The sequence below is a fragment of the Solea senegalensis genome, linkage group LG2 (genome assembly GCF_019176455.1).
Source record: "Solea senegalensis isolate Sse05_10M linkage group LG2, IFAPA_SoseM_1, whole genome shotgun sequence".
Taxonomy (NCBI): Eukaryota; Metazoa; Chordata; class Actinopteri; order Pleuronectiformes; family Soleidae; genus Solea; species Solea senegalensis.
This window is the reverse complement of record NC_058022.1, coordinates 8,402,344-8,429,571: the sequence shown is the minus strand read 5'-3', so window position 1 is coordinate 8,429,571 and position 27,228 is coordinate 8,402,344. Positions and strand designations below refer to the sequence as shown.

General features: G+C 40.0%; 3 protein-coding genes across 7 annotated transcripts in view; all 3 read left to right on the top strand.

Annotated features, from left to right (window-relative positions):
• thsd7ba (thrombospondin, type I, domain containing 7Ba) overlaps positions 1–8,015 on the top strand; it is a 158,841-nt gene extending 150,826 nt beyond the window's left edge. For 2 of the 4 annotated variants that reach the window (XM_044018621.1, XM_044018619.1), the window contains 6 exons: positions 252–425; positions 2,879–2,974; positions 4,495–4,577; positions 4,984–5,179; positions 5,419–5,506; positions 6,047–8,015. In XM_044018621.1, the coding sequence (XP_043874556.1) occupies positions 252–425; positions 2,879–2,974; positions 4,495–4,577; positions 4,984–5,179; positions 5,419–5,506; positions 6,047–6,128 (719 nt within the window). In that variant the 3' untranslated portion in view covers positions 6,129–8,015. Of the gene's footprint in view, positions 1–251; positions 426–2,878; positions 2,975–4,494; positions 4,578–4,983; positions 5,180–5,418 lie in introns of all 4 variants that reach the window. The other 2 variants (XM_044018620.1, XM_044018618.1) reach the window with 1 other exon arrangement.
• A 3,997-nt stretch (positions 8,016–12,012) lies between these two features.
• LOC122765462 (histamine N-methyltransferase-like) lies at positions 12,013–20,328 on the top strand. Of its 2 annotated transcripts, none has more exons than XM_044019715.1 (7): positions 12,013–12,118; positions 13,565–13,713; positions 16,428–16,480; positions 17,290–17,397; positions 18,204–18,334; positions 18,505–18,598; positions 19,053–20,328. In XM_044019715.1, exons 2-7 carry the CDS (start codon positions 13,577–13,579, stop codon positions 19,412–19,414), a joined length of 885 nt encoding a protein of 294 aa, XP_043875650.1. In that variant the 5' UTR covers positions 12,013–12,118; positions 13,565–13,576; the 3' UTR covers positions 19,415–20,328. The 2 variants fall into 2 exon arrangements, with proteins under 2 accessions (XP_043875650.1, XP_043875651.1); XM_044019716.1 differs by lacking the exon at positions 12,013–12,118 and adding an exon at positions 12,192–12,314.
• An 888-nt stretch (positions 20,329–21,216) lies between these two features.
• LOC122784952 (histamine N-methyltransferase A-like) lies at positions 21,217–26,456 on the top strand. The gene is made up of 7 exons (XM_044050414.1): positions 21,217–21,308; positions 21,448–21,590; positions 22,110–22,162; positions 22,554–22,661; positions 24,806–24,936; positions 25,660–25,753; positions 25,887–26,456. The coding sequence occupies exons 2-7, from the start codon at positions 21,457–21,459 to the stop codon at positions 26,237–26,239; spliced, it is 873 nt and encodes a 290-aa protein (XP_043906349.1). The 5' UTR covers positions 21,217–21,308; positions 21,448–21,456; the 3' UTR covers positions 26,240–26,456.
• The last annotated feature ends 772 nt before the right edge of the window (positions 26,457–27,228 follow it).

Below are 27,228 nucleotides of genomic sequence, written 5' to 3'. Positions count from 1 at the left end.
CCTATTACTGCTGAATCCCCACTGGGCTGTCTGGGTAATTTCTTTTTGTATTTGGTACATTATCAGCAATAGACGTGTGCTAAAGTTGTTTTTGATCTCTTGTAAATGTTGCAGAAGCCAGTGGGGGAGCCAATAAAATGATAAAAATGATCCCTGAAACATTGTTGGCAAGCTGAATATAAACCGCGGCCGAGTTTCTAAAATGGATGTCTCAGTATTATGTTATTTTGGGGTTTTTCTTGCCTTCTCAGGAGACTGCCATTTGACTGAGTGGTCCACATGGAGCTCCTGCCAGCTGACCTGCCTGGAGGGGCGGAGCTTTGAGACCACGGGTCGCCAAGCTCGCTCCAGAGCTGTGATCATTCAGATCATGGAGAATCAGGGCAGCTGCCCACATCAAGTCTTTGAGACACAGCCCTGCAAAGGTAATGATGCCACTCTGGGTATAATCACAATATTTATATTAGCGTAAACTACCACACTCTTTTGAGGTTCCTCAGCTTCCTGCAGGTCTTGTTTTACAACCAGCACATTTGCAGTTGTTTCCAGCAGAGAGATAAAAGCAGTGAGACAAAAGTTAGAGCCCATATCTACCGGACAGAGTGGAGCGTTGAGCTGCTAAAGAGCCAGATATTTCCCACAGGAAGTAGCGGAGTCCAAAGACAGAGCCAAGAGGAGAGTGACTAATGGACCAACATTCATCATGTGGCCAGAAACATGACACCAAACGAATGCTAACTCGTTTGCTCCATTAACCGCTGGATGTATTAATAAACTCTTTGTTTGCTATCAGTGATAATATATCTCTGTGTTGTGTTAACAGCTTGTTTAAACTGCCCTTAAGCTGACCACAAGAAGAAAGAGGGATTTTAAAGAATGCAGGTTTTCTGAGCACTGCAGGCAAATGCAAAGTGGCAAGAACCACAGTAGGTGGGATATGCTGACCTTTATTCTCTCTATGAATAGATGTAAAAATCGCAGAGTAGCTTTCCATTAAGTGAATATCAAGTGTCTGGAAGGTGAGAGCTTTGTTTTCTTCATGTGCATCAGTCAATGATTAGGTTTATTGAATTAGGACTGCACGCATTAAGCATCAACGTAAATATGCAGGAATTCTAAACATTAGAACAAAAGTCTCTGTTAGATGGGATAGAATTTAAATCTGCTCATGGGAGCAACTGGAACATGTTCTGTTCAGTTCTGCTGCCCTCGATACTTGAACTTACTTTTCAGCATGTGTGAGGCACTGTTGCCTTCAAACAACAGAAGAGTAGGGTTTGCATCGCGACAAAACACCCACTGTCAGAGCTGATAGTAGACATTATGGACTGAAGGCCTCTTCTGGGCTCTGCTGAAGGGCAGCCTGTCTGTCGGGAGGTATTTCAAATGCTTTCTAAATGATTATCTTTTTTTGTTGTTGGTGATTTAAGGGTGATCACTGGAGCTAAGTTCCAGTAGGAGTAGTGCTTTAAAATGACAAATTAAACATTTGTCATTGAAAGATCCCATTATTAACCATCAAATGGTAATACAGCTCCCAGGGCAAGTGACCCGGTTTTCTGCATTATATAATTCTTTAAATAGATTTACACAAAACAATGTGTTTGTAAAATGAAATAAATTATGAATAATAGAATTATATTATAATTATAATAATGAATTATAATGAATTTGACAACAGTTTGACTCTGGATGACATTTGTTTAAATGTCATCCAGAGTGAATATAGAGTGTTTCTTTTTCCAAGATACCTTTTACTTTCAACATCTGGCAGTCATTCAAACGTGAAGAAGCGTGTGACATGCTGGCGAATCTTGTCTGCTGAGGTCCCGAGGGCTACCGTAATGATGAGTATATGGGCGCAATCCATATCTGCTTTCCGGTATCCATTGATCCATCTTTTCCTGCTTTATCCTCCACATGAGGATCGTGTGGGGGGGGGGACGGACACACACACTGGGGACCCTTGACACTTCCCCAGTCCTTTTTTTCCTAGATATTTTTTTTTTTAAATGTCACTCCAAAGCATCTCTATTGGCTATGACTGGTTCACTGCAAAAAGTGGATTTCCCTTGTTTGAAGTCATTGTGTTGCAGATTTCTTTCAGTGTTGTGAGGAGGCTTTTATGTTGGTGTGTGTGTGTTGTTATTTTTGTGCCTCTAACAATTTGACCTTAGCTCACAGCCCAGTTCTGTTATAAAGTAGTGTAACAGAACTGCTCTTGGTTTTCTTTTGGAGGGCATTGGTTTCCTCTGTGAAGATATAGCCATGACAAGCAAATCATTGTAAAGGCTTTTCACATTTATCAGTGACTCTATACCACAGATATACTGGTTTTCATGTGTGTCATGTGTTTCTAAGTTTCTCCATCGTTTGGAACGCTGTTGAACTTTTTTTGAACTGCTGTACTAGAATGCCTGCACAGAACCATCTACTCGTCTCTTTCCCCCATTAATTAGATGATTTTATCACTTGCTTGTCAAGCAGTAAGTGTCAGGTACTTGGCATTATTGTGACTGCAACACACCCATGTATATTATGTGTCTAATTTTTAAGTAAATTGTGTATTTCACCAGTCATCCCCGAAGGTTTTTCCCCCAGGAAAATAAGAGCCTTCTTTTAAAAATGAAATATAAGAGCTGTCCAATTTCTACTGCCTCATTTCCTCCAGAGATGCCTTTGTCATATAGCACACTGCTTGAGTGGAAAGGTGCTCTTATCCTTTCACTACACACATAATACGTCTTTTCCTATAAGATGAAGTAGCAGGGCAGCAGCAGAAGTGGTGGTTAAGGTCCATGGGAGAATGATGGCGGCGCCGGATGCCCTACACAAACTGCTAATGAGCATCGCCTCTGTCTCTCTGCCGTTGCCACAGAGGGAAAATGCCACAGTTACCAGTGGCGGACAGGAGGATGGAGCAACAATGAGCGAGTCGTGTGGTGTCAGCGCTCGGATGGTGTCAATGTCACAGGTGAGTTGCAGCAGCGTCTTCTGGCCTCTCCAGTTGGGTCATGCTGACACATTCGTGGGAACACACAGACACAGATGAGTATATAAGTGTGAATATCTATATATATAAATCTGGCTTAGTGCAGACTGCAGCTGAAAGTGTCCCAGTTCCTCCTTTGTTCTCCAGTACTGAGCTGAATCCGTGTGAAAAGCAAAAAAAACAAAAAAAAAACTGCACAGTCTCGTTTTTCTATTCAGTCTGGATCTCATGAATATGTGCTTCAATATCAGATTATCTGATTGTTCAGAACCAACATTGTAAGTGTCTCCACAACAGTAAGTGAATCTCCTTTCATCCATCTGAAAAAGCTGTTACATGGGTAATTTTATTTATTTTTTTTGCAGAGATGCTTGTAGAGGGCGGCACAACAACAAAATTAAAATGGATTTTCCTCCTTTATTCAAGAGATAATTGAAAAAGAAAATGTGAAGAGGATACAAACACAATTGCAACATATTTGCTCTTGTTAGTCTGTTTACAATAATATGATACTTTATGAAGAATAACCTAGTTACTGCTCCCTCTTTAATGGTCCAGTGTGTAAGAATTAGGGACTTATGGTCTTACGGTGATACGACAGAGTGTGATAAACCCTCCCTTTTTTGAGTGCACTCCCTCACGCTGTTTCCTTCTGCTTTTGTGGTGCTTTCTGTGGCAGGAGCTGTTCCTCATTTAGGTTGTAAGATTCCTCCTCAATATGCAAGACACATGTCAGTTCAGACTGCTGCAGAAACATGGCACACAGGGTTATTCTAAGGCTAAAAAAAAAAATCAAATGTCATACATTTGATTTTACAAAGAAACTTATTGGTGATATGTTCGATTTCTGCCTCCTAAATGTTACTCACTGGACTTTTAAACAGTCACAATTGTGTATCACGGCACACAGCGTGAACTTAAATGTACTCACATGCATATGCATATGAAAATAAGCTCAGATACTCATAAACAAAGTCATTTGAGTGTAGCGTTCGAGTGGAAATTAACCCCTTATTTGAGCTGCCCATTCTTGGAGCAGTCGCCATCGATTTCTCCTCTCCCTCTTAACATAAGTAATCAATAAACCACACTCCGAGCTTGGAGGCTTTCAATCCATATAAATATAATCATGCATTTGTATTTGTGGGAAGTAAAGCAGGCGTAGAGAAAGCGAACAAAGGTAATGGTGTTGTGGGAACGAAAGCTTTAGGCGAGCTTGATGTGCTGTAAATAGTGCGAGAATGGGATCTTATCGCTGTAAGGAAGTGCTTCTGACAAATATGAGCCCAGAAGGAATAACCTCCCTCTGCAGAGAAGGCAAGAGCCCAAGGCATTACTCTTTGATATTTTGACATGCAATTTTCCATGTTGGAATTAAAATGTTCACAGATTGATCAGGGACCCTGATAGGCAGCTGGGGCCATTAATCAGGTGTGGCAGTACATTAATTTGGTGATCAATGGGCAAAGGAACAGAAATTAAAACCTGTTGTTTTTCTCCAGGGGGTTGTTTCCCACAGAAAAGGCCAACCACGGTCAGACACTGCCATCCTCCGTGCACTAAACCCTTCTCACACTGCACACCGGTAAGATCATTGTGCTGGGAGGGGGGGGAAGGGGGGGGAAGGGGGGGAAGAAATGAAGTGAAAATGAGAAATAATAGTCCACCTTGAAGTTTTACTGCCCCTCAGTGCAACCTTCATGTAATTGCACTTAAAACGCAAAACAGGGGAGCACCGGTGCTTCCATGTACATCCCATAATGTTGAAAAGATCACTCTTATCAATCTCCAAATTTGTCGTAATCCTCCCCCGAAGACCACAGCTTAATGCCAGCGCTGGGATGAATCAACCTGCACCACAAGTCGGAAGCGTAGTGAAGCAGAGTAATCCCGTACGTGACTACACGGACTGTTTTGTCAGCAGCAGCAGCAGCAGGAAAGGAACAATTACAGTTGCCTTGTGTCGATTCTAAATGATGGTCTTCTTGCAGAGTGGTGTGTGTGGGTGTGAGAAGGGTTACACTGAAGTGATGACCACGCACGGTTTCTTGGACTATTGCACCAGAACCCCGGGGGTGGACAATAACAAGAAAGCCGATGTGAAAACCAACTCTGGAAGATTAAAACCAGGGCCGTCTCCGGCCCAGGACCTCTTCACTGAGTGGACCTTACGACCTGTTGGCCCAGGTACTGAAATGGAAATCATTTTTACAGCTCAATCAGTGTCTACAACAGCATTCTTGCCTTTGAACCTGCCTTTGTTGTTCTAGGATCACAGTTTTATTCTTAACTGGAAACCTCACATGACAACGTTGTGTTCTTATAATGTCCATATAATGTCACTAATGCTTATAAAAACTGATCAGATAAAAAAAACAATTAATGCAAAAAAGAATTTAAAAAGTTTTTTTTTTTTGCTTCCACAGATGGAAGAGTAAAGCTGTGGGTTTACGCCGTGACTGCTGTTGGATTCATCCTTATACTCTTCATTATTACATTATCATTCCTGGTTTGGTATGTACTACATTGCTGTCTTAACAGATTCTCCCTTTGTACAGTTTTAAAGAACAAACGCTCTGTTTTAGGTGCGACACACTGCTGAGAATAACAGTGAGAAGCAAATTCTCTATCGCCAGCTCTCCTTTAAAACAATGATCAAGAAGTATCAAGGACACATGGTCGACATATCGAAGTACAAATGTACTTCATGACTCTTTAGGGCGATATCAGTCTTCTTTGGCATTGATTGTATAAATCTCTGAACATAACAGGGATGAACACAGTTCATCCAAAAACAATTGCCTCAAACGATCACGTTGGAGTGTGTGTGTTGTCATGTTGGTCCAAAGTCTCCCTTAACAATCACTTTAACATCACTTACCTTATAAAATAAATCAAATGAAAATCAAAAAAAAACAATATAGGATAGTTCCTCACTTGCCTTTCAGCTTGTTCTACCTTTTAATTTAGAATACTCCATAAAGACTTTCATATCGTCTCTAACTTGATGCCGTCAGCGTTTTCTTCTTCTTTTTCTTCCTCTATTCTTTTCAGTAAACCGTCCAAAGCCACAAAGGCGTCTGCTCCGCCACAGAAGCCCTTAACCTTGGCCTATGATGGGGACATGGACATGTAACCAATGCCTCTGTACCTCGCAAGGACATGCTCAGCCCTGGACGGACTCCCGACTGTGTTCACATCGTTAGCACATCCATCACATTCCCCCGATCACCGGCCCCGGTTGAGCTGGCTAACGTCTTTGTTGTTGTATCAACTGCAGTGCAGACATGGAGCAGACGGACGAGCTCTCGTGACTGCGATGACGAGGCACCAAAGCTCACCGTGGTGAAAATGTGAAATAAAAACGACTTGTAGTTTCTTTTATTAATTGCTTGCAACAGTCTGGAACCCCACAAAAGATGACGACGGTCGCTGTAGGGGGTCGAGGGGGGCCGGATGATGACATGCCTCGTTCCTGTGTCATGAGGGAGACAAAACATTTTAAGGCAGTGCATACGCCACTCATGACATTCACAGAATAATGGAACACTGACATTTGACTTTGTCTCATTAGTGCTGGATCTTTGTAAAAAAAAAAAAAAAAAACGTCAAGCCTTTTGGGTAAACAAGCAAGTCTTTTTTTTTTTTTCTTTTCAATTTCTGAGAATAATCAAAAATCCTTATGCACTATGTTAGTGCTGATTCCCTTTTTTCTTTTCAAAACGACTTTTCTAGTGTTTGAATTGTAATGCAAGTTGTTACCGTCAGATTGTGTTTTCTTGATGATGCCATATGTTATGTATATGTGGAGACCAAAAACAGGCTTGCCTTGAGTGAAACGATTCAGTGATGCAGTAAATTCTCCTCCCCGATGCTCATAAGACATTCAGCCACCAAGGACTAAATTAAGGAACAATAAAGAACTGCTGCTCTGGTGACAAATGCCATCTTGAGTTATCAGAGAGCAACACTTGACACACCTTGAATGCAAATGATCAACTTTCCAGCATGATAATAATTATACCACAGATGCTTTTCACCCTCATCACAGGTAAAAAGAAAACCAATGCAACATTAGAAATGGTAAATTACACTTTTTAAATGAAAAAAAAATATATATCCAAATATGAATTTGGCTTCTGACACCAGTTCTGAAGAAAAAAACATTTGGAGCATAAATATGGGGCTCAAACACAGTAAATGCCAAATATTTGTGAGCAAATGTTAATTTACTGAGCAATTTCTTATTTCTATATCTGTGGCGCTCATTCATAAAAATATAGGCTGTAGCTCATTCAAGGTTTCACGCCTGCAGCACAAAGCATCGGTGACTTTTGTAAAACTGAATGTAACGTGAAATGAGCATCCGTCATCGTAACCCAGTGGAGAATCCCGTTCCTGATACTTGGTGCTTTTGGCTCTGACCAGAGTTTACGCCGTTTCTTTCTGCCTCCACAAACTGAAGATTAGGTCCCGTGTTATCCGACCTCCTTCTGAATGTATTTTACCAGAAACTCTATAATCTCAATGGTTGTGCAAAAATATGGTTGTTACACGGTGCAACAACTGTACATCAACAGCTGATTGTATGTAGGCATGCTTGATCCATTTTGACAGAAAGTGCTCCAAGTGGCCTTGCAGAGATTTTGTTTTACAAATTGCCAAAACATTTTTTTAAGTAGTTTCTTTTAGATAGTGTTTCTAATATTTGGCCAACAGAGGGACAAATACTTGATATTGGGTAACATTTGGTTCAAGGACGACCAAACTTGGACGTGTTTAAATTTTTAGAGAACACGACGAACTAAGAAGAAGTTTGATCACATTGACGTCGTAAAAGCTAAAAAAAAAAAAAAAAGAAGAAGAAGAAGAAAAGTCTCTGACCCGATATGAGAATTCAGTGGGGTCATGTCCCGTAAAATCTAAAAGTATGTTCATTCATTGTTTACAGTACCATGCTGTTTGTGTTACTATCCACCTGGACGAAAATGCAAATAAATTGTGAAACAATGTGAAAATAAAACACCGCATTTTTTATCTTCATAGTTCAGACTTAGCGAGAGACGCTCTGATTTCCATCGGGTTCCTGACTCTCCAATCCCGATAAATTGTAATTACTGATACAGGGTCTGAGGCAGAGCCTGGAATAGATGAGCGTCTGATAAGATTCATTTTGCCCCCGCGGGCAGATTCCCGGTCTGATCGTCCCAGGATGCTCACAGGTTGTGAGGGAAATGGTGCTTAAATCTTTTGTTCTCATCTAATTCATTTATTTAAGACTGTCACTTTTGTTTAAGAGGAGCTTGAATTCAAATGCTTGTGTCGCGGCCATCTGATCTGTGGTAGAGACGTGGGCCGATCTTGTCGCGTTCAATCCAGCTCATTTCCAAAACTCTCATGACGTCTCTGCAGGTTCCTGTAAGGATATGGGAACGGCTCCGCGACGGCGGTGCCTAGTTTTAATCACGATTCAGCCGTTACGCGCGAGATGGATCCTTCCAATAACCGGCAGCATGCTGTTGTCATTTGGCAGCGCAGAGTGAGACGTTAATGAATATTTTGTTGGAACAATGCTTAACCTTTTAAAGTAATGAGTGTTTATTATCATCTGTTACTGATTAATATTGATGTGCTTGTTTGCATCCCATCAGAGAGGAAATGTTCTTACGGATTTCGTATTTGGTAAAAGAAACGTGCAGCTCTGTCTCACTGAAATATTCCTCTCTTGTTTTTTTGATGAAATGTTTTTCTTGACTTGTTAGACCTCAGTGGGCAGAAATATGTGAGGGAGACGTGCAACGGGAGGACAGAGAAAGAAGCCGCTCGATAGAGGTCACCGCGCTGGAATCACACTTAACATCACTGTTGTTTGATCACCGGCTACCTCTGGGCAACATTTGCCTTTGTCTTAATATACAGGCTAAGATAAAGATGTTTGAGCTTTGAGGGAGAATAGTCCATTGCTGTCTGATTAGTTTTATTTCCCAGAGAATCTGTAGATCTGTGTAGGCTGTTTCTTCTATAGCCACGCTTTTAGATCCAATTTAAAGTTTTCATTTGTCCTGTATAATAGTAACTTTTGCATCTTTTTCATAGATTGGCTTTTACTTCACCAGCTTGGATAATCCTTTGACCTTGCTTTAGAATTGTAATAACGTCTGTGATCCCTCAGTGGTTCCCGGATCATCGTCGACAGGCATTTACATGGCAGCTCATGGGAATTTGGACTTGTAACCGGATGGTCACTGTTTCGCATCCTGGGATAGGTCGAGGGCTGTGGTGCCCTTGAGCAAGGAACCTGACCACCACTGTGTTTGTGTTCTGGTGTGTAAATAGCATGGGTTAAATGCAGCGGTCACACTGGGCGGGTAGGGATTAGTAGTAGTTAGCACTGCTGGGTTTGATTACTGGTCTGTTTGCATGTTCTCCTTGTGTCTGTGTGGGTTTCCTCCCGCCATCAAAACATCTTCACACATTCAGTCAGTCGGGTTGGTCCAATTTCGGTTGTATAATAAATATAATTTCAAATTTGCCCATATGCTCTTCCAATCTAGTATAATACACACTAACACAAACTCTGTATGTGCGTGTGTGAAAGAGAAATATTGAAGTTCGGAAATAAGACACTCACACTTACTTCATGTTTTTTTTTTTTTTAGCTTCTATATTTTTCGAGTTATACGAAGAATCCCAAACCCCGAGATCTGAGAATGTGGAGGTGGCACACGGAGAGTGTATAGATAAGACAGTGCAAGCTCATGAAATCAATAAAAGGACTTAGAAGTTCTTGCCTGCCTTGAACTCTGAGTCAATGTGCGAGAGAGAGAAAGAGAGACACATTGGTGGAATAAGGTCAAGTTGGCAACGTTTGCTTCATATTTCATGTTGAAAATGAGTCAGTCAGCAACCCGAAAAGAGTTTTCCTCAAAGCAGCGAAATGATCATGTGTAATGATCCCTCTGCCAGCTTTAGAGGCCGAGGACAAGTACACCACGCAAATTATAAGATGCTGATTTATTTGCTCCACAGAAATTTGACAAATAGTGTGTGCACATTTTCTGGATTGAAGAAATGTAATTTACGAAAAACTATTTGTCAAATCTTTCACTTGATGATTATGAAAAGAGTCTGGGTCATCAAGATTCCGTGTAGCATTCACTGTCAATTGACATTGTTATAGTGTTTTGACTAAATAATGAATCCATACCGTAGGCCACGTATTCATATCTGACTAAACTCCAAAGGCGTCACGGCTGGATTATCTCTTCAGATGGGTCTGTGACCTAATTACGGTATAATTTGAGTTCTTGGCCTAGTTAGTGTCTATCTAATATACTATAACTGATGTCACATAGATGTCACGCAGTAAAATTATGTGGCATTTCCCCTCGTTTTCCCTGCTCGAACTTATTTTCTTCTTCAACCTTCGCCAATGTGGAAATATAAACTACAATATAATATTTTATAGGGCGCCTTTTATGTGTAGGTTTTTAAGGGGGAAATTACAAATGGTCCTGCAGCACGCCTCACTTCTGCTGACCTTATCAACCCATTAAACCTCAAGTCTCTCCGATTTTTAAAAAGTCACAGGTCTCCAGTCACTGAGAAAATGATGCTTGTCGAGACATGAAATGAATCACTTTAAACTTTTTTTCTCTGTTTTTATTCTTGGAGTTGCATTTTGTTTGTGTTGCAAAACAGAAGTGCAGTTATTTATGTTTTACACTAATGGATTTTTAATGTCGTGCGTTAAGGTCAAAAAAATGTGTGGTAAATAGAAACCAGTGGCAAAACTGTGAATGCAAAAATACAACAAATGATTATGATGTGGTTTTTATTCTAAATTATATTTTTTCATTCATCTCTGGTAGGTATGTGTGACTCCAGGGCTGCAGGACCCACATCCAGTTTCAAGGCTTACATTGTCATCCTTATTATCAGTTAGTATAATTAAAATTATTGTTTTTTATTTATTTTATTTTATTTAATAACACGTACGGGGAGACTGGGGATGGTTTTAAACCAGTAGTTATACTGTTTAACTTTGAATTATGTAACTTGTATTGGATTAAAATGTGCTTAAACCTGTGCCAGATCAGCGAGGTCAGTCGCCAAACCGTACTCCATCTGTCATGTACAGCAACGCTGAGCAGATACTGCAAGAAAGTGCACGACCTCAGAGGACAAGGGTCAAGACAGCGGCCCAGTGTGTGCTGCCACAGCAGTCAAGAAGTCTTTGACGAACAGCAGGAAAGAGGTGTTGACTGACTACATGATTGGGGGGCAGCAGACGTGTACTATGCACTCGCCCCACGTGCAGATTAGTTCGAATTAGAGGATCAGATGTGTGAACTGCGAGTTCTGGGCCCATGAAGAGTGCACCCCCGGAAAACATAGAGATTACTGTCCGCAGATTAGACAGATAACACACACAAGTTTATGTTTTATTACATGGGACAAATACAGTTGTTGTGGCAAACGTCGTCCTTGAATATTACCTTGATTCTTCTGTAAAAGTCACTCTTCTCATGTTAGGATTCACACCGCTGACACTGTTCATGGTGACGAGGTGTTTTGTTCTTAATAAACCACAGGAAGATGCTTCAGTGTCGGCATGTTATGCTTTTTTCAGATTGTGTTTACAACCTACTCTAGTTGTAACAATGGATGCTCCTTGCCTTTGACTTTGGAAATGGAGCGCATTGAGTAGTTTGGGTCAAAAATGTGAGTGCCCTGCCATGAACCTGAGACAGAAAGTGGTCAAATCAACTCTTGTACTCTCGTGTTTCCCACTCAAGGTCTCAGTCAGCCTTATAATGAAAAGTGTCCTGAGATAATGTATCCTGTGTTTGTCTATACAAATACAGTTTTATGTTATTTATGCGGGGGAAAAAAAAAGAAAGTTGCCTTCATGCTGCTGATGTCAAACCTGTTTTTCAAGCCCTGCAGGTTGTGCCAGGTCATGCAGGACTTTGGGTTCGGCTCCAGGATTGATATGTTTTCTCTCGAGGGATTTTCTTTGAACCTCCTCACAAAGGAGGCTGTGGCTGCCTGCAGCAGTGGGAGGGTTTTATATTTCAGCTTGGTTTTCTCTCATATCCGAGTCCAGTCTCTGCTGCCTGACATGTAAGTGGGAAAACGGTCGCTTCTTCTTCTTCTTCCCTCTCCCTCCCTCTCTCTCCCTCGCTCTCTCTCTCTGTGTGAGGCGTATTAGAATCACCGTGTTGAACACACGATGTAAACACTGACGCACGGAGCAGCAGCGACGTTTTTTTTGCAGGGTTTTGCGCCAGCTGCGGCGGATCAGGGGGCGCGACAGTGTGTGGGTTATTTAGGGTCATGTGTGGAGTTACACGGGGTTGTTGTTCTTGTTGGTGTTTCTCTGACTGCTGTGATTTACAGAATGTAAACAAAAGAGCACGAAGTTCGCTTTGCGGAAACACAATCATGTATTGTCAATTGTCAATTTTCTATGCGTTTAAAATCGGAAGGATCGCGTGACTGCGCGTGACCTGTCTGATTTCGCAGACAAGTGTGCGTTACGCGAGGTTCATGTTGATGCTGTGCGTGTGTGTGAGTGAGTGTTCGACATTCATATGGCTGCACAGTACATGATAAACATGTGCTGCATATGAAGAGCAGTGGTGTGCACAGACATTTGGAAGGGCAGGGGCACAAAAAAAGGGCACCGATACTGTGCACCTACGCTTGAGGCAGCCGTGTCCAAAGTGCAACCCGGGGCCAAAGGCAGCTGGAGGCAACTTCAAAACAGCACCCTTTTTGATTGGAAGGACACCCCGAGGAAATGAAGATGCAAGGGCATCTTATAGGGCACTGCACCACTCTCCTAAACTAGAAAGTGGAGAAAGAAGTTAGACTTCTTTTCTTTTTTTTAGAAGTAATCCATTTTCTTTTATTATTTTTGCTTTAGAGGCCACATATGAATGGCAGACAGAACTACATTAAAAAAAATCACAGGATAAATGCAAGACATTAATATGACATTCAAATCACGAGAGATACAAGTGTGATTTCTCAATACAAAGTGCATTTAAAAGACAAAAATGAATCTATAACTAGGGTGATTATTTAAGAATTTGAGAAAAAGCTGTGATTAATAATAATGTTTTAAATGAGCTGACCTCAGGTGTTCAGGAAGTTTGTTCCACTGGTGAGCAGTGAGTTTTGGTATGAGGGTGTTGCAGTCAAGGGGATATAAGTATTTTAAATTGTTCTAGGCTACTATATTGGGGTAAAACAATAAAATAAACTATAATCTACATTTATGGTACATTCCTGGCTAATCAATACTAGCATGGGGAACAGAGGAATATTTATGTTTTATATGTTGACATCGCAATGATTTTTCAAATACTGTGTAGCTCTAGTTTGTATCATGCAATGACAGTAAAGTGCATATAATTTAACATTATTTGGTGGTCGAATGACGCAATCAAGAACTTTCACCTGCAACATAAGCTGTGGTTAAGCTGAATGAAATACAAATTGAAAAGAATTCTGACCTTTCTAAGCTGTTGATGAATAGAAAATTAATATATTCATTTTTGCCAGATTTCGTGTGCCATGGCGTCTCCTCTGATGAGTCTGGGTCAAGACGATAACAGGTACCAGAAATCCTTCCAGCTTTTCCTGGAGCGCTCCTCTGAGCATCAGTGTATGCAGGACTTCATCCACCGTCAGCTGCCAGAGATACTGGCCAGGTATGAGTGAATTCATGTACAGACACAATTTTGACAAAGGGCTCCGACATATCAGAGTGCAACAGAAAGTCATATATTAGAGAAATGAATAGCATTTAAAATGACGACGACTAGGATTACAAATGTAATTGCTGAGTTGAACGGCTGTGATTGAAGAAAATTAACTCCCTAATAAAAATAGATGTCATTATGCCTTTGTACATAAGATGCACAACGTTTCTTATCTGGATGAATTAGGACTGAAACGATTCAACATTACTGCTGGAGTCATATTAGTTAAATGACTCCATATTTCCTACAAAGCAGCCAGTAATATTGAGACATAATCAAAAACTGCTGCAGGAACATTACAAATGATGTCAGTGTATTGCTTCGAATTATAACTTATTTGCCATATATTAAATTTGCATCATAGTAGTGATGGAGACAAATTGAAGTCGTCTTTATCACACTTTCTACTGTCACTTTTGATTGTGTAAAGAATTGCATAATTGCCATTATATCAGTTACAGATTAGCAGAACTCTTGAACACTGTTTTCTGTCCTCAGAAATGTGGTCAGGGTCAAACTCTAGCTTGAGACTGTTATTGATTAACGAGATGACTTGAAGGCAAGAAAACTAAATTAACCCTTGAACAGGTGAGGGAAACATTGGAAAGTGCACTTTGTATGAATTCATTAAAAACGTTCCTATGTCATTAGCCTTTAGCTGGCAACGATCAAACTCCAATATTTTGGAGTTTTTGCAACAACACCACCTCGTGACCTGAATGAAAAGAGGCTTCAGTACTTTACTACTGTACCGCTGGGGCCCTAGTTTTAAAGGCTTATTCCACCCAAATACTGCTTTGTCTAACTAAATATAGATTTAAATCCAAATATTTGTATGACTGATGATAATTCTCAACCATTACCCCACTGAAATACTTTGTAAAAGTACTTTTTATTCTACCCAGAGATCACGTTATGTCTTGCAATTCAACTTAGTTGCTAAGATTTGCCTGTTGTTTATGTTATATCATGCCAATGAAAATTACTTTATGCAAGCAATTTTCTTTTGTGCACATGCACATCACCACAAAAGTATACCTCTTAACCCCTGCGCCTCAAAATGTCCGTCTGGACATTTTTGCTTATTTTAACCTTAAAATGGGCCAGAAAATGTCCTGGACCTAAGTGTTTTTGCCCGTTTTTTAAGAATTCATAAGGTTATGTTCAAAAAAAATAAATAAATAAATAAAAAAAAAACACTGTAGTTGTATAAAGACACCTGATTTTGTGTGTTAAATTTGATCTGTTTGTGTTTTTGTCTCAAAGTCCAAAAACAGGACAAAAAAAAATGCAAAGTAAACTATGTACATGCGTTTTTTTTCTACTCTCTCCTCTCTGGTAACAAAGACGCTGATTTGCCCACTTCCTGCAACAGCACGAGTGAAATAACCATAATAACCACGCGTTGGCTTTGACATGCAACATCTCGACTTTTCAGAAACCGCCGACACAAACCGACGTGTGATTGCGATAATGCAAAGTGCGCTTGTGCAAACAAAGAAAAGAAGAAATTATTTAAAAAAAAAAAAAGTCAAACACAAATTACATGTTATTGCAATCTGACCTGAACTTCATCCGTGATGCTCAGTTGTGTGTTTCAGTGAATACGGCCGACTATTAAAAGTGTCAATTATCTCAGCTGATGATAGTGGTCTTGGTCTTTGGTATCCTGTGAAGGTGAGTTGAGAATCTTAAAAAGAAAAAAAAACACCTCAGTTTTTAACAAAAAGCTCTCATCATGCTTGGACTTGCTACTCTGCAGTGCAGCTCAGGACAACATAATTGATTTTAATGCCAAACAAAACTGACTTTACATTCAGCATTCGTATTACGATCGCCATTGATATTCTGTACCAAGTACAGTACTTGGTAATGCGTTTTGGTAACGTTAGGTTGCAATGTCATGAGAAACGAGGATCCTGAAAATGTGGACGTGAAAGTGCAAGAACTGTACGAAACCGCATTAGAACAGAGGACATATGTGCAGCCTCGGGAATTGTAGGAAACCATATTAAATCAAATTACATGTGTGTATTGCAACCAGTTTTATTTTTTTCCCGATCAATGTATATTACAGTAATGATAATATTATAGTCAATATTAATCCCATTACTGCAGAAAACAGTCAGCGGTTTTAGTCATTCTAGGGCTAAACCCAATTCTGCAGCATATTTTTAAAAGTACAATCGTTGTTCTGAAATGAAATGTATAAATGTATGTTGCGTGCCCAATTTGAACCCTGCTGTGACTCCTTGACTGAATGGTAAGTGACTTTTTTTTTTTATCATTACGTCATGCTGCAGAGAACCAAACCAAACCGAACCCTTTGTTCTGGGTGACTGTCTTCAAGGCACGTCGGGGAGAAGTCTACAGGGATACGATGCACAAATGGAAAACGTGTAAAAGTGCTATTAAAAATCGCACAGTACGTGACAGAACATGCTGTGGCAACGATCAAAGTGTCGATATTTGGGAATGCTTCAGACGCTAGATCAGGACATCTCACACACCCAAGTGTCAGGCAGAACTGACAGTTACAAGCCCCAAAAATGTGACCCATATTTGGCAGGTTGCTGGATGTGAAATTCATGACTTGACTCTTCTGTCGATCTTAAAGTGTTCCCTCTTTTTTTTTTTTTTCCCCCTCTGTGCTCTCTCCTCAGTATTGGAGATGGAAAGTCCCATCTAAATGTCATTGGAGTAGGAAGTGGAGCAGGTAAGAGCGCACATTATAGGACACTTTCAGTGCTGAACTTATGTGACACAGTAAATAGCCGAGTGTCCTCTGCGGTCGACAGTGAAGGTGAGGGAGGGAGTGTTGTTGAATCAGCCTGCTGTAACTGGTTCTATTGCAGCACTACTGTCATTTATGGCCCCAGCAGTAAAAACCTTTGCCCTTATTATCACTGTCAAGGGTTTGCATGCATCTGTCCGGTGGCGACATTAATCTTTAACCTCAGTGCAGACAAAGCGACCTCACCGCTCTGACGTTTTACTGCCCATTGTTTCCAGCGTTCATGATACAGCAAGGTTAATTTAAACCTCAGCGAACTCACTACTTGCCCGGGAGTGCTTTTACTCCTCCCCTGTGTCAAAGCCAATTTAATTTACCTGAGCTGTCATGTCTGTATCATAATGGAGTGATGTTACAGATCCTCTAATGGACTGTAAAATCTATTTGAATTACTACAAACTCCCCTGTAGGGGCATTATTCATTCTAATCAGAAAGAGTCAACATCTGGCCACATCAGCTTCTCGACTGAAATTTACTCTTTGGTACTTTGCAACTTGTCAGCGTCAGTGAGGCGCAGAATAAAAAAAAAAAAAACATTCTTTGTCAGCCTATGGCTAAATTATATTGATGGTAATATCCTAGTGATAACCTGCTCCCTTGGTACTGCAGTGTAATTTAATTTGCAAGTCTGCCAAGTGATATTTACTATTGACTTTTTTTTATTAATTTGCCTTTTTTTTTTTTTGCAAGAAATGGCTGAATAAAACGTGTACGATATTTGTGTTTGTAGGTACCATTGACCTTGAGATGCTCTCTGTGCTGCGGCTGAAGCACCCAGCAGTGACTGTGGAGAACGAAGTGGTGGAGCCGAGCAGCCAGCAGCTACATAACTACAGAGGTTTGGCCTTTATCTGCACACGCTGCACATATATATACTGCACCTGTATATTCACAAAGCCCCAAAAGTCAGTTTTAATTTCATATGCTTTATTTGTAGCCCATGGCCTTCACACTAATGCATAAGTAATACTCGTATTTGTGTATGAGAAGGAGGAGGTTCCTGAGACACCAGTCCTAGACTCGAGCAGGCCTGACAGCAAATATAAGTTCTAACTTTTCGCTTTGAAAGCCAAGTCGATCTGTAGCAGATCCACAACATACTCATACCGGCAGCCGTTCACAGTCGTACTGTCAGTCTGACTTCATCTGTGTGGCTCTCTCAGCTTAGAACCTGGAGACAGAGAAAGCATCACGACTCACTCACGTCCCTGTAGATGTTTGCATCACAATTATTACTCTATTTAAATTAGTATAGTATAATTTTTAATGGGAAGATAATATAACATATTCTCTTGTATTGCTGCCATATGGTGTCCTCTTGCCTTTTAATGAGGTGTGATGTAACTCAATTCATTTATCTGATTTTTTTGACTGAGGTGCAAATTAAGCAATTTCTCTCAGACAAATGTGTCACTGGCGATAATTGTGGCCCGAAACAAATACTTCAGATCTCATTTTCATTTTCTCTATCTTTGTTTATTATATATGTATTATGTTTTACTTCACTTCAATGCACAGTGCATGCGTACAGTGACATCAAAACAACATGAAATAAATGTGTTTTTTTCCCCCCCCACACAGTAACATGTTTGCATGAATATGGTCATGACCTACTCACAGCTACAGTTCATTGCCTTTCTGCAGTTTCGGTGGCACAGAAACCAGAACTAGATTACATTAAATTTACCTGGAACAAGATGACTGCCAGTGAGTTTGAGGAGGCCTGGAAAGTGAAAAAGTTGACAAAGAGAGCTGACTTCATCCACATGATACAGGTCGGTGTTCCCGATGCAGTGGTTCTGTATTTCTTGACACATCTGGGTCATGTTCGTTTGCTGGTTCTCCGCAGCAATTACTCCCATTAAAACATCTGTCTGGCATAGCATTGTAATGGCGTGCTCTGTGAATGTAGTCACCAGCTCATTATCTGTGGTGAAATCAACAGATGCTGTACTATGTGAAGGATCCTGGAGCTACCATCAGCTTCTTCCAGAGTCTCCTTGATAAGAATGGGAAGCTTCTTATCATCTTAGTGTCTGGTGAGTGCATGAGTCTGGAAGCTGTGGGAGTTATATTTGAGGAGATCAACGACCAATGGCGTGTACAGTAAATGCAGTTCATACTTTTTACATTAACTATGTAAAAAGCTAATTTTGTATTTCATTTCACTAAATCGAATCACTGTCCATCTGTTGACGTGTTGGTGTTTGCAGTTGGTCGGCCACTCTCTGTCGCATGTAGGTTCAGTGTGTAAGAATAGGTGAACGCGCTATGGCGGCAATGCATTATGGGAAATGCAGTCCTTCAATACACAGACACGAAATAAAGTTACTGGCCTGTAAATACGTTACATATGTTCCTAATATGTACCTTCTTGTTTTGAACTTCATATTTCCCATGAGCTATCTTTATGCACGAGCATCTTTTAAACAAATGATCTCTATCTCAATTCAATTCACAACACTCATGCATGTTTATTGGTCATCTTTCCAGGGGAGAGTGGTTGGGGGAGGCTGTGGCGGACCTACAGGCACCAGCTCTGCAATACAGAAATTAGTCAGTGTGTTACCACGGGAGACATCAAAAGCTTCCTGGACTCCACGGGAGTCAGCTACCAGAGCTACGAGCTGCCGTCTCAAATGGATATCACCGAGTGTTTCACTGAAGGGGATGAGAAGGGAGAGCTGCTGCTTGATTTTCTCACTGAGGTGCTGGACTTCAGTAAGACAGCTTCACCTGAGCTGAGGGCTGGAGTCCTGCAGTTGCTCCGACACCCAGACTGTAGTGTGGAGTCCGACGGCAAAGTTATTTTTAACAACAACCTCGGAGTGATCGTGATAGATCCACTTTGTTAATCAGTCAGGAGAGTGTTTGTCTTTTCTTCTTTTTTTTCCCATTGTCAGAGTCCCGTCAAATTCTTCAACAATGTGAATCTCAGAGTTTTATTCTGCTTTTGATTTCCATCGTCATGTCATTTTAATGAATTACACTTGGCAGGCTTCGCTGGCAACACCATCGCACGGCTGCTCTCGTTGGATCATAATGCTTTGGAAATAAAAAAACTAATGAAAAAAAATAACATTTAATAGTTGCATGGAGACTAAACTGTTCATTTTATGTTCCACTTAGGAGGAATGGCCTGGACGTGCTTTAAAATATAGCTGTTATTGAATGTGCAATGAAAGTTTTGTTTATATATATATATATATATATATATATATAAATATATATAAATGATTGTCTTAAGATCATTAACCTCCACTTCTCAGTCATTTAAAGGCTCAAATGCATCTACCAGTGAAGTTCAGTAGTTTTTTTTGTGTAACAAATGGATAATTGTGCACAATAAAAACTAACTCTAGTCCAAAAATGTTATGTATCTTCATGTCTCGCATGTATGTACAGTTTATAAAATGCACAGCAGGTGTTTGGTGTCACCATGAACATTTATTCCTGATTTAGCTGTAGTGTTGGTGCCATCTTGAGGACAGCTTTAGTAAATGAACTGTAAAATATAGGAGTGGTTATGTAAAGATAGAGATTGAGCGGTCCAAATTAAGATGCACATCTAGTCCCTAAGTTCATTAATAATAATAATAATAATTATTATAATGATGTGTGATTATCTCCAGCTTTAGCAGGCTATTGAATTGTTTTTTTGAAGGCTGTGTTGACACAAAGTTTTCTCCTACAGTCGATGGCAGCTCGGGCTCACTTACAGGGTGATGTTTGTAAAGAAGGTGAAATATTAAACTCCAAAAATCTCACAGTAAACTCACAGTAAAAGGCTAAATCCTGTTTTCCCACTCTTCTGCAGACTTAACATTCTCATGTCGTTCTCCACTTCCTCCTCTCTGACTTAGTCTCCCCCTGACAGCCATTAGATATTAGATAAGACCATCTTCTTGAAGTTCAGTAAGGGCAATGACAAGCATGTATCCATGGCAATGTAAGAAATCACATTATTTCTCGATGCATCACTCTTTGGGGACATCTAAAGGCACAGCAGTGTATACTTCAGCCTTTAAGGGTCCTCTTACGTTAGATGGGTCCCTCTGTCACCTTAAACTAAAATTCTCTCCCCCAGATTGAACCAGAGGCTTGAAGTCTTACATCGCTCTGGTAATTTGATCTTTGGTTTCGTGACATCCAAGCAAAATTGAAATTTGTAGCAATTTACCTTTGATATTCAAGGGCAAACGCGAGGCATTTGAAAATTCACTGATGGCCCGGAGTGCTTTTTAGACTTCATGTCTTTATTAAGAAGTATAATGACTTCAGGGTCACCTTCTATCTGACCAAAGAGAATACTTTAATTAGCAAAAGAAATGGCTCTGACTTTGCAGTTTGATATGTCAGAAAAAAATCAATCTAGTTACATAAAAATAAATTCCATTCCAAATAGATGTAATATAGATCCCACTTGAATGGTAAAAGTGGCTTTATAAAATAATGTACATTTAATTCACTCCGTTGAGTATAAATATGAAATAGTTGAAGTTTATGTTGATATTTTTCCACTCCTATAATAGAAAATAACAATAAGTGACTTCATTCTCCAGTTTGACTCAGAAAGAGCAGCTGAAGCTGCAGCTGGCAAAGTTCATCTTTCAACTGTTATGCAACAGCAAACGCTTTCAGTATGGGAGGAGGAGTCAGTGCAAAAATGTGGGAGGGGACAGCATTGTAACTGCACCGTCAAAGAGTGGGAGAGCTGTTGCTTCTTGGCTTTAACTACACATTGTCAAGGTAATTGTGACTTAAGTGATTGGAATCAGCTCAGATGTTTCTTTAACATCACATTGTCCATTTATTGCTGCTTTTTCGTATTTTTCGTCACGCCTTTCATTTGATTCCTCACAAATATGTTGCCTTATTTGCATTGCAGGGATCGGTCATGGCTGCAGAAGCAAAGCAGAGTTGTTACGAGGGCAGTTCTGTCCAAAGCTTCCAGTTCTACCTGCAGCAGTCAGGGGAGCATGAGGCCATTCTCCAGTGTGTTCACAGTATTCTGCCAGGGGAATTTGAAAGGTACAAAAAAATGCTTTTGACATTCAGACGCAGCAGGGAGGTTATGAGTTCCCTCTTTGCGTCTTTTTGTGCCTTCTGGTGGGATGGGATCGGGGAGCTTTCTGACTGAGGTCTCAGTTAATTACTTCTCTCAAAGGTTCCAGAGTATTTTTATACGGCGATGGACTTCCTTTTGGTTTCAAAAAGAAATAAAGCTAGTACTTATAATGCAATTGTAAAATATTGATTAAAAGTGTTTTCATATCCAAACAAGATGAAACACTGCAATAATATGACCACTTTTGGTCACTTTTCATGAAGTAGATTTTTACATGCACATTAAAACACAACTTAAATATAATTACCTACCCCTGTATATTCTTAGAATATATAATAGAAGAAGATGCATTTGTGTAATATTGTTTCGCAACCTAATGACAGATACAGCACAGATATGTGGTACAATTTGGTTTTTCAAAATTCTAAAAATTGTCTGTTTTCCATTGTACCTGTTCTTACTATCTACATCTTTTGATGCAGAATTGGAGCAGATAAAAAAGCCCTGGATGTTCTCGGCGTCGGAAGCGGTGGAGGTATGTGATGAAATACAGCAACTGGTAAATATTTGTTAAGGTTCAAGGCTCATTTGCCCAGTTTGGATTGTACCTGTATTTGTTTAATGTCAGTGCTTACATTATTGTTTTGAATGTATCAGCATTTGATCAGTTAATCATTGTTCACTGTTCAACCGTGAAGATTTTTCACAATAATGAGCAGGATTTGTAAGAACACTGGTTGACCCATGGGAAGAACGGACATTTTTTTCAAATTTACAGCAGTTTGCCAGAGTGATACCGGGGAATTAATTCCCGTTCATTCTGGCAACGATTACTTTATAACTAGGAACAAAACTGAATGTTTGAAATGATGAAATATCTGGGGGTCGAGGGATTTCAAAGTCTGAAGGCTTCCTGTTCATTCCAGGGGAGGTGGATGTCCAGATGCTCTCTCTGCTGCAGTCTGTATTCCCTGCTGTTCCCATCACTGCTGACATTGTGGAGGGCAGCTCCCAGCTCACAAACAACTTCAAAGGTATCAACAATTCTTAAAACATCATTTGTTGTTGTGACATATTCCTGTTTTGTTTTACAGTGTGGACATAACCATGAGTGTCTCTTGCATGTTTACTTCCTGTCTTTGTCCGGTTTCCCTGCTTCTGTGACAGTCTGCTCCGCCCTAATCTGTTAAACCCGTGCACTATGACCCCTGCCTCGGTATTGTAGACCCTGTGCTCCCCAGTCTTCAATTACTCATTCACTCGATTTCACATTTGTGCTGCGCTCTCGCCTCATCTGCCAACCTGAGACCCTATATCCCTGTTTTTCAGTTTTCAATTTTCAGGTATAAATCACGACCACATTCTGCCTTTGTGTCTGAAATGATATCAGCGATTTATTTCCTTTTCCAATGTCCGCTTATTTTTCCATTTCCACTCAACAAAACATCATTCTATTTCTGTTAAACAAAACAAAAACCAAAGTTAAAACCAAGCACGGTAGAAAACTGCCCCTTTGAATCAGCAACACCTGAGTATAATGACGGGTGACCTCAAATAACCCAGCATGACCCTGGGCCGGTGTCATCCTCAGGCAGAATGTATGAAATAAAATACCACCCCCCTCGTGGTTGTGGGGAAAATCTCACAACTAAAAATGAGAGTGTGCACATGCTTACCATTTTAGTTACATTCACATTAAAGCCAGATGTAAGACACTTGTAGTTATTAATGTGATCCATCAAAAAAGATGTGCATTGAATTGAACAATGTGGCTCCTCAAAGTGGCCAGATTGGAGTTTGACAATTGAGATTCTTTTGCAAAACTCAAGGACTATTCATAGTGGCGGCAGCATTCTGCCTCTCAGCAGCAGGGACAGGAAAACAGACTCAAGGGAACAAAGAGTGCAGCTGAATGCAGAAAGGTCTGTGAAAAAAAAACCTCCTCCAGAGTGAAAGAACCTAACACTGGGGGTGGCTTGAGAGAGAAGACGACAGGTCCCAGAGAACGTGGTGAATTGCTCAAACAGAGTCGGCAAAATGTTTTAGAGACCAACAAAAGAAAACTGAAACCTGCTGAAGGGGATGTTACTCTCTGCTGACCTATTTTTGACTGAATTTATGGTCTGAATACCTTTGTGATATGAGAGTTTTCAAAATGGAATATTGAGTAAAAGTTAAAAATGTGTGCTGTTAAATGACAAAAGTGGCAGTTTTTGAATTACCACGAATTTCAATTTTGCTTGGATGCCATAAAACCAAAGATCAACCTACCAGAGCAATTTTATCTATTTGTTAATTCAGTTGCATAAAAACAAGAAATGTGGGGTCTTAAATGTTGCTCTAACACTATAAGTCAGGGGTGTCAAACTCATTTTTGTTCAGGGGCCACATACAGCACAATTTGATCTCAAGTGGGCCGGACCCCTGTAAAAATAGTAAAATAATAGCATAATAACCTATGAACAACAAGAACTCCTTGCTTTTTTTCTCCTTTGTTTTACATTTAATGAAGGATATTTTTACAAAACATGAAGTTTCTTGAGAAATACAAGTGCAATTTCAGCAATATTGTGCCTAAATGTGCTATTTACACATCACACTGGCTCTATAAAGGAACAAACATTTAGTCACAGGTATCTGGAAGAGATTTAGATTGTAATCGTAGTGTGAAATTTTAACAAATTCATTCTGTGGGCCGGATTGGACCCTCTGGCGGGCCAGTTCTGGCCCCCGGGCCGTATGTTTGACACCCCTGATATAAGTGATAGATCTGTTGATGTAAGGCAGCCCAAATCAGATTTGTAAGAAGATCCAATCAGAATCTCATTTTCCTGACAAACTGACCTGACTGCGTAGAGACTACATTGGATGCTGATGCCGCGATGGAGACTCTACATGAAGGTTACCCATGAAGACACTTTTGAAATCCTATCTGAGCGACCAGCATGTTCAGATTGAAACAGATCATTAAAAATCGGATCATAATCGCACTCAAAACCACCTCCGTATCTGGTCTGAATCATCTTTGGAAAAATCGGATGTCATGTGTTTTTTTTAGCTGTCCAGGCTACCAAAAAATCAAGCTATATATACAATTTGCATGTGCTTAAAAATCTGAGATGGGCTGCAGTCTGTTTCCCCTGCAACTCAACGTATATGTTCCATGTTCTAATTTCAGCTCTGGTAGCAAAAACTGCAAATCTTCAGAAGATCCCATTCACTTGGCACGTCATGCACAGTGGGGACTATGAAAAGCAGGTGAAAGCCAAGGCGGACATGAAGAGATTTGACTTCATACACATGATTCAGGTATTTACAGCAAAAAGATTGTGGATTCACCCTCGTAGTCTCTGGCCTGTGAATGTTCTCTTTGTGTTGTCCTGTAATATCCCCTTGAAAATGATGAGGCAGGCTCAGGAGTGAACACTGGGTAAGCAGTTCAGTTGACTCTTTGTGATATACAATAGCTTTTTCATGGAGAACAAAGTCATGACATAGAAATGTGTTGTGCTGTACATTACTGAGGAGACATAAAACAGCATGCACAAAAGCAGCGTGCCAAACAGTGGCACAGCAGTAATTGTAATAAAAAATCTGCACACGTACCCATTAAGAATTCCAAAAGATACTGTAGATCCATTAAAACAACAGACATTTCCATAATCTTGGTACCACTGGAAGTTTTAAAGAGTTTTAAGATCTAAAAAGTTCTGATGGGAGCAAGTTAGAATTGCACTGAGGAGGTGAACCATGTATCACGCTTTAATATATAATAATATAATATTATTAAGATAATAATAATAATACATTTTATTTGTAACACACTTTATATTAAAAAAAAAGTGCTACGTGGATGTCGGTTGACTTCTTCCTCTAGTCGACAGTTTACAGTGACACGCCCACTGATGAAGTACTGTGTTTATCACTGGGAACCAACTTCAGGAACCAGAACCTAGTAGTGCACTTGCTTGTATTAATTGATCCGTCTGAGATTTTAAATAAATGTTCCCCCTCCCTTTCTCTCCTTACCAGATGATCTACTATGTGGATAACCTTGCTGAAACGATCAAGTTCTACCACAGCGTTCTGAAGACCAATGGCAGACTTATGATTATCATTGAAACGGGTAAAATGAACTCACTTTAATTCAATTGTCTATTGAATTAATTATGATTTTCACTTAATTTACCCAGGCCAGTACACGACCATATGTATTTCTGCCTCAAGTACTGCAATTTTTATAATCTCATATTCCCCAGCTAACGGCGGCTGGGACACCCTGTGGAAGACCTTTCAGAAGGAGCTGTGTGTCGACGCCATCACGCAGTATCGCTCCTCCGCAGAGGTGATTGCGTGTCTGAAGAGCCAGGGTCTTAAGTATGAGGAGCATATCATTCACAACACCTTTGACATCACCGAGTGCTTTGATCCAAGTAGCACGACTGGCGGACGTCTGCTGAATTTCTTGACAGCCAAAGATGATTTCCACCAGTCCTTCACACAAGAGATCAGAGCTGGCATCTTAGACCTTCTCAGAAACAAGTGCAGCACAGAGAAGGATGGCAGGGTGTTCTTTAACAGCGATCTGAGCTGCATACTGGTTCATGCTTGAGTTTGTCCTGACATGGAACCAATGAACAGGGAATTTTTCCCCCGTAGTTTTCAGCTTCTTCAGCCGAAGTTAATCAAAATCAATTTTAACAAAATGAGCAATGGAATAAATTGACTTACAGAGCTTTGTTGTATAGAAAAGAAACATAATTGCCTGACAACAAAGTGCTCGAAATCTATCCAGGAAATACATAGAATAAATCTATATTTCTCCTGTAGTTTCTTCTCTTTTTTTACTCATTTATCTTCACCCATGTTTTGTTCTCTTTCTCCTTTTGAATCCTACGCTCTTCCTGCTTATTTTTTGTCTTCTGTTCTTCTTGGATCTTGTTCTCCTCTCTCACTCACTTCCTGCGACAAGCTTCTCTCCAATGTGTCAAACTTGGTCTTCCTCTGTTCTTCCCTGCTCACCCACCCAAATCCACAAAATCTAAAGTTCTGAATCTAAATTTTGTTGTGCCAATACTTGAAATCCGCTCAGTGAAGGGTTGCATGGATTATTTGATTAATTAATAATCGGCTACTAACTTGATCATCAACTCGTCTGATCAAATTAAGTTTTCTAATTTTTCAGCTTCTTAAATGTGAATATTTCCTGGTTTCTTTGCTTAAGAGTATTTTTTGTGGACAAAACAAGGACATTCGAGAACATCATTTCCAGGTTTGGTAAACACTGATCAACATTTTTCAACATTAATCGATTATGAAAATGATCGCAAACGAATGTAATTTATACCACATCCACCACCTGAAAATGATGCATGTCCTATGAATTGCCACTAAACTATAATTTCAATTACATCGGAGTTGTTTTGCAGTTTGGTTTATTAATTTGGTGAAACTTATGTATGACAGCTTTTTACAATTTATATACAATATAGACAATTAATTCATTCAAAAACAATGCTATGGAGGTTCCCACTAATTTTCCTTTTTATAAAACATTTATCAGTATTGGAGATATTAGAAATGATATTTACTGTGCAGCAA